This window comes from Sinohyriopsis cumingii, chromosome 2 (genome assembly GCF_028554795.1).
Source record: "Sinohyriopsis cumingii isolate HCF-2022 chromosome 2, ASM2855479v2, whole genome shotgun sequence".
Lineage (NCBI taxonomy): Eukaryota > Metazoa > Mollusca > Bivalvia > Unionida > Unionidae > Sinohyriopsis > Sinohyriopsis cumingii.
Window position 1 is genome coordinate 138,354,133 of NC_142962.1, and position 12,390 is coordinate 138,366,522.

Sequence of the window (12,390 nt, forward strand, 5' to 3'; positions counted from 1 at the left end):
GTCTGTTTAAAATAACCAGGATAACCAGTGAAGAAAACCTGGGAAATTCTTCTGTTTTAAAATATCAAACGCTAAGCAAAGTGCAAAACTGTGGAGTGCAACCTCTGTGATGTGGATCTGGTGTTTAAATAGATAGAGGCAATCAAGACTGAAAAAAAGCAGCTTGTATGTGAGTAAGAGCATGCTTTTGATCAAGTTTACATAGGTAAATCAAGTAAAGATTTTTGTCTTCAGGAAATAACATAATTTACTTCATAAAATATCTCTATTTTACCAAACTTTTCCCTGCTACTTTATACCTCTTTTTTCACAGTGGGTTGCTGGAATGACTGTTCGTCTGTTCCTTTTTATTGTTTCTTTCAGAAATTGTAAAGATTTGTTGTTCACAATGCTAAGATTTGCATTTTTTGAACTAGGAAATAGTTAACTACTGTACTTAGGACATTTGCTATTTCAGTGCTGGAGTTAACAAACATCAAGTTTTGTAATCATTATATTTAGAAGAAAAACATTTTATGGTCCACATTTTAACCCTCCTAACCATGTTTTGTTTACATCCACAGGCAAATGGTAATGGAGGTCTTGATGTTTTACCAAGTGAAGGACATGATTTACTTTAGAAAAATAACAAACACAATGAAAATAACCACGTCGAAGAGAATAAAGTATAGCAGAATCAGAAACTCTATCCTGGGCACGAGCTTACTGCCAGTTTTGCACATGATGAGGAAGCAATATGTACACTGTGTTTTGTATTCATATTTTTCTGATCAACAGAAAAAATGTTGACTTAATTATTACAAAATTGAGGTGTTCTCTGTTGTCAGAGTTTTATCATCAGTTTTCATTCTATGCTACAGTTTCAGATTCATCTGCTGGAAGTTTTCATGCTACTTCTGAGATGCATCGAAACAATAACCACTGACACTGTTATGGAATGAGTTCAACAAACATGGTGCAAGAATTTCTTCAAAATCTGCAACAATTCATTACATTTCCAGCAATTATTCAAATAGCATACTTACTTGTATAACATTTACATCTGACTCTCACAGAACAGACTTGGCCTAGCTCTGTTTTCACACAATATGCCATTAAATCATTGAATTGGCCTAGCTCTGTTTTCACACAATATGCCATTAAATAATGGTCTTTGATCATTCTACTTATGATTTTAATGCAAACTGCATAGACACTGGTCTGCCATTGTATTGTAGGATTACAAAATCTGGATTGAGCCTGTGTTCTTTTTGTTTGTATGTTTGGTGCTTTATGGCACAGCAACACAAGTAGGTTACTTAGTACTGAGGCAATTGGAGTAAAGTGCCTTGCCCAAGGACACACCATGGTTGCTAAACAAGGCTGCAATAAAAGTAGGATTCTAACCTGCACTTTTTCAGTCATGAGTTCTTCATTGAGTATACGTTATGCAAATATAAATTTGGTAAAGTGTTAAAGAGGTCAGTCTGGCTTGAGGCTCTGTTCTTCATTGTGTGTGAGTTATGCACATGCAGATTTGGTAAGCAGATAAGTTTACATACTGTTTTAAAAGTTGTTTCTTCAGGAGTTTTATTGGGATGGATTTCAGTATTCTAGAGTGGGGTGAAGAAGTTTTTGTATGTTCTAGTCTATATCACTAAAAACCTTGATGTGTACATCAACAATCGTGCATGTGATAAGTAAAATCTGTTTTTCTTCAGTATCACTGATGATCATTTGTTCTGACAATAAGAATAAAACTACTTTGTATGAATTAAAACTGCACGTAACAGCAGAGATATTACAACCTAAAATTGAAAACTGCTTGACGTATACCATTGTACAAGCTTGGCAAGTGCATTTGGTAAATGCTTTTAAGTGGTTAATAATTGCAGACAGTCATTAATTAGTAAGTGTCTATTAATGTCATAGGTTTTGCTGACTGCATGATGTTTTTATGCTTAGTAATTACTAGGAGGGGACTCTTAAATTTAGAGTGGATTCATGCTTTGTGCTTCCTGGAGATCACACTGGTTTTCCCAATAGTAATGGTTATCTTTTCTTATTAATATAGTTTTCTGGCTTGTCAGATTAAATATTAAATTAATTTTAATGCAACAATCAAAAGTAGTCAATACGTCTCTGAAAATTGCAAGTGGGTCATTTTTAATGCAATTGGTACTTGATAAATAGCTACATGTCCAGTAATCCAGCTTGACAAGACAGATGGTCACTTCCTCATTCTGCCTTCAGTGCAGTTTTTCCCTCTGCTCTTGGCATTGTTTTAATCACTCCCCTATGCTCTTGAAGGGCCCTCTAGTGCCTCTCTTCAGATCACTAAAACACCTTAAATCTGCATTGGCTTTTTTTAGCTCTACTGGTCATAGACCAGAAGAGCTAATGGGATGGCCTGTTGTTTGTCATCTGTTGTCTATCATCTTTCCATCCGTTAACACAAGTTTATAATTGCTATTCTTCCTAAACTACTTGGAAGCCTTCCCATGAAACTTTATAAACACATTCATCCCATGATCTTGCTGGTCCTAAACGAAAATGGTGTTGCTGGGAATCCAACATGGCAACAGTGGCTGTCTTGAAAAACTTTATGATGTATAGTTGGTCCTAAATTAAAATGGTACTGATCTGATGTCGAATATGACCACCACAGTAGCCATCTTGAAAATCTTGTTATTACTACTCCAGAAATGAAAGTCATATTGACATGGAACTTTCACCAGAAGACTTCGTATGATGTCTACATGGTCCTACACAGCATGGCCACCAAAGTGGCTGTGTTAAAACTCTGGTTATCACTATTCTTCCTGAATGGATGGTCTTATGAACATTGGGCTTCACTAAAAGACCTCTTATGAGGTGTGCTTGGTTCAAAACTAAAAATGGACCAATACTGATTCCAATATGGTCACCACAGCTGCTCCTGAATGGAAAGTCATATTGACATGTGGTTTTCACCATAAGACTATGCTGTATAGTTTGTCCTAAATGAAACTGGTTTCAATCTGATGTCCAAAATGGTGACAACAGCAGCCATCTTAAAAATATTATCACTATTCCTCCTGAATGGATGGTCATATCAAAATGATTTCTAGCTGGTCCTAATGGTGCCATTTAGACATTCATTATGCCTGACATAATGGCCATCTTGAAACTTGTTTTATTTTTATTTCTGCTGTGTGAATGCTCATAGCAGTGTTGAGTTTTCAGTGAAAGACTTCTTATTATGTCTGGTTGTTTATAAATGAAACTGGTGCTGATCCAGATTCAAATATGACTGCCTCAATGGCCATCTTGATAACCTTTCTATTATTGCTTTTCTTAAATGGCTGGTCACATCAACATTATGCTTTCACCAATGACCTCTGATGTCTAGTTGGTACTGAATAGCAATGGTGCCAGTCTGATATCTAATATGGGGACCATGGCATTCTTTCTGAAAATCTTGTTATCATTAATTTCCAATGAAAATGGTGTTAAGTTTGCATCCAATATGTCCCCCAGAGCAGCTTTGAAAACTTGGTATTATTGAAGAATATCAAAGAAATTTTCAACACTTGGCAGTAAAAGGAAGAATAGGTCTTGTCTTGAATTCCTGGAAATTCTTTTCAACCATCTGAGCATCAATCCCTTTGAGTAACTCTTGTCCTTAATTCCACTTATTTTCCATTTTAATATAGGATAAATTTAAGAATGTACTTTCATCTGCTTCTGCTTCTAAAAAGAGTAAATGCTGAATTTAATTCTTGATGGGTTTTTTTCTTCCAAAGGAGATGCATTTACCTGGAACAAAAGTGCACCTTTTGCTAAAAGATCTCCTCTTATCCTCCCTTTTGTAAGAAATTCCTATCTGGAACAATGATATCAAAATTGAATGGAGATCAAAATGTTGATTAAATTTGTTAATTATAAGCATGTTCAGTTTTCTTTCTTTATTACCTTAATTTTGGAACGTCATGGGATGATGATTTTGAAGTGATAGAAGTATAGGAGGTTATGTGATCTTTGAATCTATTGGTATGTACACCTAACTGTAAGACAGATGAATTGGGTTTTGAGTACATCTGTGGCATTTAGACCTTGTATCCCATCACACAACATTTGGTGGATCTCATTACTCTATGGACTAGTTCAAATTGCAAGGTGAATCCAGATGTCATTTGAGGAGGAATGTCAAAGTACTTGGAGGAAGGAGTGTAGGGGTTTACTTTTATGAGGCCACTTAAGAACAAACCTAACTAATCTGTGTACCCAACTGCAAGACAGATGAGTCAGGTTAATTTTCAGACTTAAATTTTTGAAGATGAAAATTTTAAAATGTTAATGATGGTTTTACTGTGTATAAATTTAGTTTTACCAATAACATAGCATCATTGGTAAAGATCATTTATGGGGTTGTAAAAATAAATTTATCATAAAATTTACAAATACAATTTTGCCATACCCTGCTAACAAGTTGCCCAAAATATCCTTCCATATACCTTTATATACTCACAAATTAATTCCAGCAGTAAACAACATGGGCCTTGATTTGCCATCACATGATATGCTGCAAGATCAGGGCCTATAGTGTTTGTTCTTTTGATTACTCCTAACATACTGCATGGACACAGATCTGCCAGTAGATGTGGGTCTGTGCAGTTTGCAGTTGGACTCATAAGCAAGTATATATGGTAACACTTTGAAACAAATATGTCTTAATTACCTCTGCATTTTTAATGTTGACTGTAATTGGTCAGGCCTTAAATATATTTACTAAAAATTCTCACACTCAGTTCAAAACTTTTGCTGACTTGTCTTGATTTTGATCATGTCCAGTCAGAATTTTTAGTCAAGTCTGAATTTAATGTAAGAATTATTTATAATCCTTGGTTCAGATGATGTGATGCAAATGTGCGAAAATTTAAAATTAAATTTTTTTTTCTCACTTGACATTATTTTTAGCTCTAGTGGTCATAGACCAGAAGAGCTTATTAGATGGTCTTTCATCCATTATCTATCCATTTGTCCATCCATCAGCAAAAGTTTGTAATTGGTTACTCCTCCTGAACTAACATGCACATTCACCACATAGTTTAGTTGGTCCCACATGAAGCTGTTGCTTCTTAGATATCCAGTATGGCCAGTACAGTGGCCATCTTGAAAATCTTGTTATTGCTACTCCTCTTAAATGGATGATCATATCAACATGAGGTTTTAACTTAAAAAAACTTCTTATTATGCGTAGTTGGTCCTAAATGAAAATGGTGCAGATAAGACATCCAATATGGCTACTACAGTGACCATCTTGAATTTATTACTTCTCATCCTGCCTGAATGATTATATCAACATGGGGTTTCTACTAAAACATGTCTTTGGATGTCTAGGTGATCCCCCCCCAAAAAAAACTGTGCTGATCTGACATACAGTATGGCCACCACAGCTGCTATCTTAAAAATCTTGTTGCAGTTCCACCTGGATAAATAGTAATATAGACATGGGGTTTTCACCAGAAGACTTCTATGATGTTCAGTTGGTCTTGAATAAAAATGGTACCTATCTGACATCCAATATGGTTGCCACAACAGTCAACATGTTAATTTTATCACTACTCCACCTGAACAGAAAGGCATCTTGAAATGGGCTTTTCACCAAAATACTTCTTTTCATGTCTAGGTGGTCCTAAATGATAATGGCGCCAATGGGAAGTCCAATATGGCTACCACAGTGTCCATCTTGAAAATCTTAAAACTACCCCCAAATGGGAAGTAATATTTATGTAGTGTTTTCACCAGAAGACTTTTTATGATGTGTTTGTGAATGAAAATTTTGCTGATCTGATGTCTTCTACATGTGCCACAATGGCCAGCTTGACAAAAGTAATGTTATCACTGCTCATATCAGCATTTTTTATAATGTTGATCTTAAAGCAAAATGGTGCTGATATAACGTCCAATATTTGGCCATCTTGAAAATCTTGTTTTCACCACTAGTCTTAAACAGAAAGTCATTTTGACATTTAGATTTCATCAGTAGAGTTCCTATGGTGTCTAGTTTCTCTTTAATGAAAATAACTGGATCTCAATATGGCCACCACAACTAATATCTTGAAAATCTCAACCCTCCCAAATGGATGGTGATATCAGCATTTTTTTCACCAATAGACTTCTTATGATACACAGTAGGTCTTAACTTAATATGGTGCCATTTGTACATACAATATGGCTGCCATGCTGACTGTCTTAAAAATCTTCTTGTCACTATTGCCCCTGAATGAATGCTTATTATGGGTTTTCACCAAAAGACTTCCAATGATGTTTACTTTGTTAGGAACTGAAAATGGTGCCAGTCTGATATTCAACATGTGTACCACAGCAGTTAATTTGAAAATCTTGTTATTTCTGAAGGATATCAGAGATGGTTTCAACACTTGATAGTTAAAAGAAACAACGGTCTTATCTTGAAATCCTGGAAATTCTTTTTGCCCTGTAGAGTGTCAGTCCGATCAAGTGACTCTTATTTTGATACATCAAAGACTATTTTGAAATTAAGTGGAAATCTTGAAACTCACTGTTACCATATGCACCACATTATTTAAGAACCATTTTAATCTGGGCATTTCTATCAGATATTGGTGGATATTTTGGACATGAAGAGAAAGGATTAGAAGGATTTGTATCTTTTGAAGATTTCAAATTTTAAATGGAAAATACTCAAACATTTATATTTTCAAAAATGACTTAACTCAAATGGAAGAACACACTCCACTTGCTAGCCATTGTTCTTGTGCTTCAGGATGAAAGTTATTTTTAGAATGACATTATTTGATTAGACTGTTCAATTATACTCAAACAGTTCGATACGAAATGTTACTACAGACTTGGAAATCTTGCACAGAATAAACAAATGTATCCTTTGATTTGGGCAAAATCATTTTGTGTAAGATTTGGAGTCAGTAAAACTTTGTAATGGTGTTCTTGTCCCAGTTTCATTGAACATCTCAAAATTGTTTCTTGAACTAAGAGTTTTGCTTTTCTTATTGTTTGGTGGATAATCATGAATTTTTCACAAATATTAACAGCCTAAGAGATTAAAACACTATCATAATGTCTTTAATTTTCCTGACACAAGACATTTATTTTCTCTGATGAACATCAGGATTCTTCAAATATGAGGAATTCCTGAAATGTTTTTTTCAAGGTTTATAAGGTTTTTACATGTTAAGTTTTAAAACTACAAATTGTTTTGGATCCTTTCCTCTATCACTGCCTTTAATAAGAATATTGGTATAGTTGTACATATCAAAAGCATGATAATGTAAACTCTCAGTTTGAAAAAAAAAATTGAGATTTTTAGTGAAATGTTATCTTGATACCCAGTGACAGGTAAAAAATCAATTACATACATTTATTTAATCATTACCTGTAAAATCAGTTTCATGTATTTACTTAGTCATTACCTGTAAAATCAGTTGCATATATTTACTTAATCATTACTTTCAAAATCAAACACATGCATTTACTTTATCATTACTTTCAAAATCAAACACATGCATTTACTTTATCATTACCTTCATAATCAAACGTGTATTTACTTTATCATTACCCATAACGATTTTTAGATTTACTGGTCATAGACCAGAAAAGTTGATGAGATGGTCTTTCATACGTCGTCCAGTCCACATGTCCATTAGCACAAGTTTGCTGTTGGTGCTCCTCTTATACTACCCGGAGGATTGTCATGAAACTTACGCACATCCCATGGTCTAGATGGTTCAAAATGAAAATGGTGATGCTCCAACATAACAAATGGCCACATTAACAGCCATCTTGAAAATCTTGTTATTGCTTTTCCTCCTGAATAGATGGTCATACCAACATAGGGTATTCCCTAAGAGACTTTTTCTAGAGTCTAATTGGTCCAGAATGAAAATGATACACACTCAGAAATCTAGTAGGCCCAATACAGCATCCAAAATCTTGATATTGCTAGACTTCCCGAATGGAATGTCATATCAACTTGCTGTTTTTACTAAGCTATTTCTTACATTTTCTAGTAGGTCCTAAATGAAAATGGTACCAATTTGACATCCAATATGGCCATCTTGGCAGCTATCTTGAATATCTAGTTCTCTTTGCCACTTCTGAAGGAAGTCATATTGACATAGGGTTTTCACAACATGACTTCCACCGCTCTGGTGGCCTAGTGGTTAGAGCGTCCGCCTTGGAAGTGGGAGGTCATGGGTTTGAACCCTGGCCGAGTCATACCAAAAACTTACAAAAATGGTACTAACAGCTGCCTTGCTTGGCACTCAGCATTAAGAGGTTAGTGTTAGGAATGGTCGGCCTGGTTTCAGGATAATGTGACTGGGTGGGACATCATGCTAGATGTCTGCAGCATGATACCCCAGTGCTAGACATCACTATAAACTGCCACACTGTAGACATTGTAGCGATATGACTGAAAAATTGTTAACGCTTCATTAAAAACCCTAATCACACACACACAACATGACTTCCTATGATGTCTGGTTAGTCCAAAACAAAAGGTGTCCAAATGACATCCAATATAACCACCACATCATCCATCTTATTGACATGGAGTTTTCACTGGAAGACTTATTGTAATGTCTAATTGGTTTCAAAAATGAATTTGTGCAGATATCTCTACTGTGGCCATGTTGAAAATCTTTTTATCATTACTCCTCCTAGATGGATGATCATATCTACATGGGTTTTCAGCTGACATCCAATAAAGCCTCCTCAAATGAAAATCTTCTTGGATCCAGTTTATGGCTAGTGACAACTATCTTTAAAATATTGTTATTGCTACACCTCCTGACTGAAATCTTATTGAAATTAGGTTTTCACAACAAGACTTCTTTTCATGTATACCATGGTTTATCATAAATGAAAATGGCCTTGCTTGCACATCCAATATGGATGGAGTTGCTACCATCTTGACATTGTTGTTATTGTTTGTTCTTCTGAATGGGATGGTCATATTTACATGTGGTTTTCACTAAAAGACTTCTTATGATGTCTGGTTGTTCCTAAATGAAAATCATGCTGCTCAGTCATCCAGTATGGCTACCACATTCTCCATCTTGAAAATTTTGATATCACTACTTCTACTGAATGAATAATTTTTATCAGCATGGGATTTTCAGTGAGACTTCTCATGGTGTCTTGGTGGTAAATGTAAACAGTGACAATCTGACCTCCAAAATTGCTGCCAAAATTTACATCTTGAAAATCTTATTATCACTGCTTCTAGATGAGTTATTGAAACTACAATGGACTTTCAAGAGTTCTTAATGATGTTTAGTTGGTCCTAAATGGAAATGCTGAGCATGTAATATCTAATATATCCACAATAGCAGCCATCTGAAAAATCCTATTCCTTTTCCAAAATGGAAATCATATCAGCATGGTGTTTTGGACTGAAGACTTCTTACACTGTCTGGTTGTTCTAAAATTAAAATGGTGCTAATCATCTGATGTCCTGTGGTGAAGATCTTAATACTACTTCTCTTAAATAGATAGTCATTTTGGAATGGGGTCTTCATCAGATGAGTTCTTACTTTGTGTAGTTGCATCCTAAATGAAAATTATGCAGATTGACCCTGATTTGGTCTCTATTGTGGATATTATGAAACTGTTATCTCCTTCCACATGGATGACCATGTCTACATGGGGTATTCACCAGCAGAATCAAGTTCTTATGATACCTAGATGGTCTTATGACAGTGTTACCAGTCATATATCCATTGTGGCTGCCATGATGGCTGTCTTGAAAGTGTTGCTGTCATTACCACCACCACCACCCACAAACAGGATTGTCATATTGACCTTTGTCTTTAATGAAAATTGTGCCAATCTATCATCCAATATGTCCACCACAGCAGCTAATTTGAAAATCTCGTTATGACTGAAAAATATAGTAGATGGTTTCAATAGTTAGCAGTTAAAAGGAAGAAATTATTTTTGACCAGTGGCCATTGGTTCCTTTGAGGGACTCTTTTTTGAGATTTTTTTTAGTAGCAGCAATAAGTATCTTCAGACCCACCGTTTTTTGACCTTGTACATGGAGTTGGTGGAAGACCACCCCATTTTTTTCTTCAAAGTTCCATATACATCACAGTAGATACTCTTATTTGTTAAGTTACAAACTCATATTTTAATTTAAAGTATAATAGGGCATATAGTTTTAAGTACGGCATAGTTTGTGGGTTTTTTTCTGAAGTGGAAGTTGTTTTTTACTTTGAGGGCAAAATAATACTGACTGTAATCATGGCCTTTTATTCATAATTTTATTCCTTTTTGAATCATTTCCTTACTTCTTCAAAATCATTGATACATATGTTTTCTTTTCAGTCAGGCAGCAAGATGCGGATGAATGGATGGTCAAAATTTTCAAATGATAAAACAGTGTAGTCTTAGATTATGCTTACAGATGATTTAAATAGTAGATGTGATGGATAAATTGTGATCAGATGTTAAGATAGTTATCCCATCTTAAAAAGGCACATATATGCTACATCACAATGATTAAATTTTTTGTTTATGGATGGGTATTATAATAGCTTCTACAACAGATATTATCAAGAATTATTTGAGGGGAAAAAAACACTTTATGTTGTACCAGTTCATAAAACCTTAGATTTTATATTGTTGGGGATAATAATAATAATAATAATAATAAATTGGACAGTTACTAAAATAAACTCTCTCACCAGTCATTTTTCCTGGCTAAAATATGATAGAATGGGTTGATCTTACCTATTATTCACTCCCGTATTATTTCAATAATGAAGTTAGACTTGAACTTCAGTAAAACATCAACATCTCAAAAATATGCTAGACTTGAACTACAGTAAAATTTCAGCAGCTCAGATATAAGCTAGACTTCAACTACAGTAAAATTTCAACAGTTCAAACATAAGCTAGATTTAAACTTCAGTAAACTTTAACTGTTCAGACATAAGCTAGACTGGAACCACAGTAAAACTTCAACAGTTCAAACATAAGCTAGATTTGAACTTCAGTAAAACTTCAACAATTCAAACATAAGCTAGATTTGAACTACAGTAAAACTTCAACAATTCAAACATAAGCTAGACTGGAACCACAGTAAAACTTCAACAGTTCAAACAGAAGGTCAACTTGCTACAGTTAAACCTCAATAACCAAACACAAGTTACTTAAATAAACAGGATCACTCAAAAAATTTACTAAGATGCAGACAAAAGAATGTTTTCTAACTGGACTTAGCAAATCATTTGAGTGATACTGAAAATTTGGACCAACTATGTAGGAATTTTCAAAGATGTACTGCATATATATGTACTCCACCCCCCAGCCACCCCATTATTTTTAGGCCTTGAGATAAAAGTTCCATCATCTCATAGTAGTAACTAGTGGTATGAACTTTATTGTTCTTAGGAAGTATCATTACAATAAGATTAAAACCGTTTTCTTTTATAGATATATACTTGTAGACATACATACATGCATACATTTACTGGTCCAAGCAGAATTAATCATTGGTTAAAAAAAGATATTTTCATAATATTATGTTACCAATGAATTTGTTTGATATCTGCATTTTGTTTTGTTTTTACTTTTTTATTATCAATTTTGGCAAAGTGGTTTCATATTAAGTCTGTGGTTAGTTTTAGTAACCAACATGTAATAAAGTATTGATATCACCATGTAATAAAGTGTTGATATCGCCATGTAGTAAAGTGTTGATATCACCATGTAATAAAGTTTTGATATCACCATGTAATAAAGCATTGATATCACCATGTAATAAAGCATTGATATCACCATATAATAAGTGTCAATATCACCATGTAAGAAGGTGTCCATATCATTATTTTACTTCATATAAGAAAATAAGATTACTTCCACCCACTGAATTTCATGAAATGTAGTTTTCTGCAGTAACATGTCTGCTTACTTTCTAATAGATGTAATTACTTTGTTATGGTTTATAAAATGTCAGTCATTTAGATGTTTGTTGATTTGTCTGTTTGCAGTTTGTACATACATACATACATACATACATAGAAGCGGAGAGGGTGATCAGGCCTTTTGCAGAAACGTCATTTGCTTAAAATAAAAGCTTCTTACGAAATGAGAAAAAAATAAGGTCACTAACGCAAAACTAAAGCCTCTAACCTTACCGAGAGCTTCTCTAATTCGTTTAGTTTTTTTGTTACTTTATTTTTGCTGTTTGTGTTTTTCTAAATTTGTGTGTGTGTTGTTGTTTACCCACCAGACGTTTCATTGCGGTTGCACCCTCTCTGTTGCTATAATTAGATCATCATTATATATCAATAATATGGCACCAGCTATGGAATCTTGTACAGCTAGATTAGCTTGAGAGCAACTAGAAGCAATTAAGAAATT

The 12,390-nt window shown here is 34.3% G+C and overlaps 1 protein-coding gene across 8 annotated transcripts in view; it reads left to right on the forward strand.

Moving 5' to 3' along the window:
• Window positions 1-11,990, forward strand: part of LOC149805917 (uncharacterized) — a 142,542-nt gene extending 130,552 nt beyond the window's left edge. For all 8 annotated transcript variants that reach the window (XM_089950689.1, XM_089950696.1, XM_089950690.1 and 5 more), the window contains one exon: window positions 564-11,990. In XM_089950689.1, coding sequence (XP_089806815.1) covers window positions 564-620 — 57 coding nt within the window. In that variant the 3' untranslated portion in view covers window positions 621-11,990. The remainder of the gene's footprint in view (window positions 1-563) is intronic.
• The last annotated feature ends 400 nt before the right edge of the window (window positions 11,991-12,390 follow it).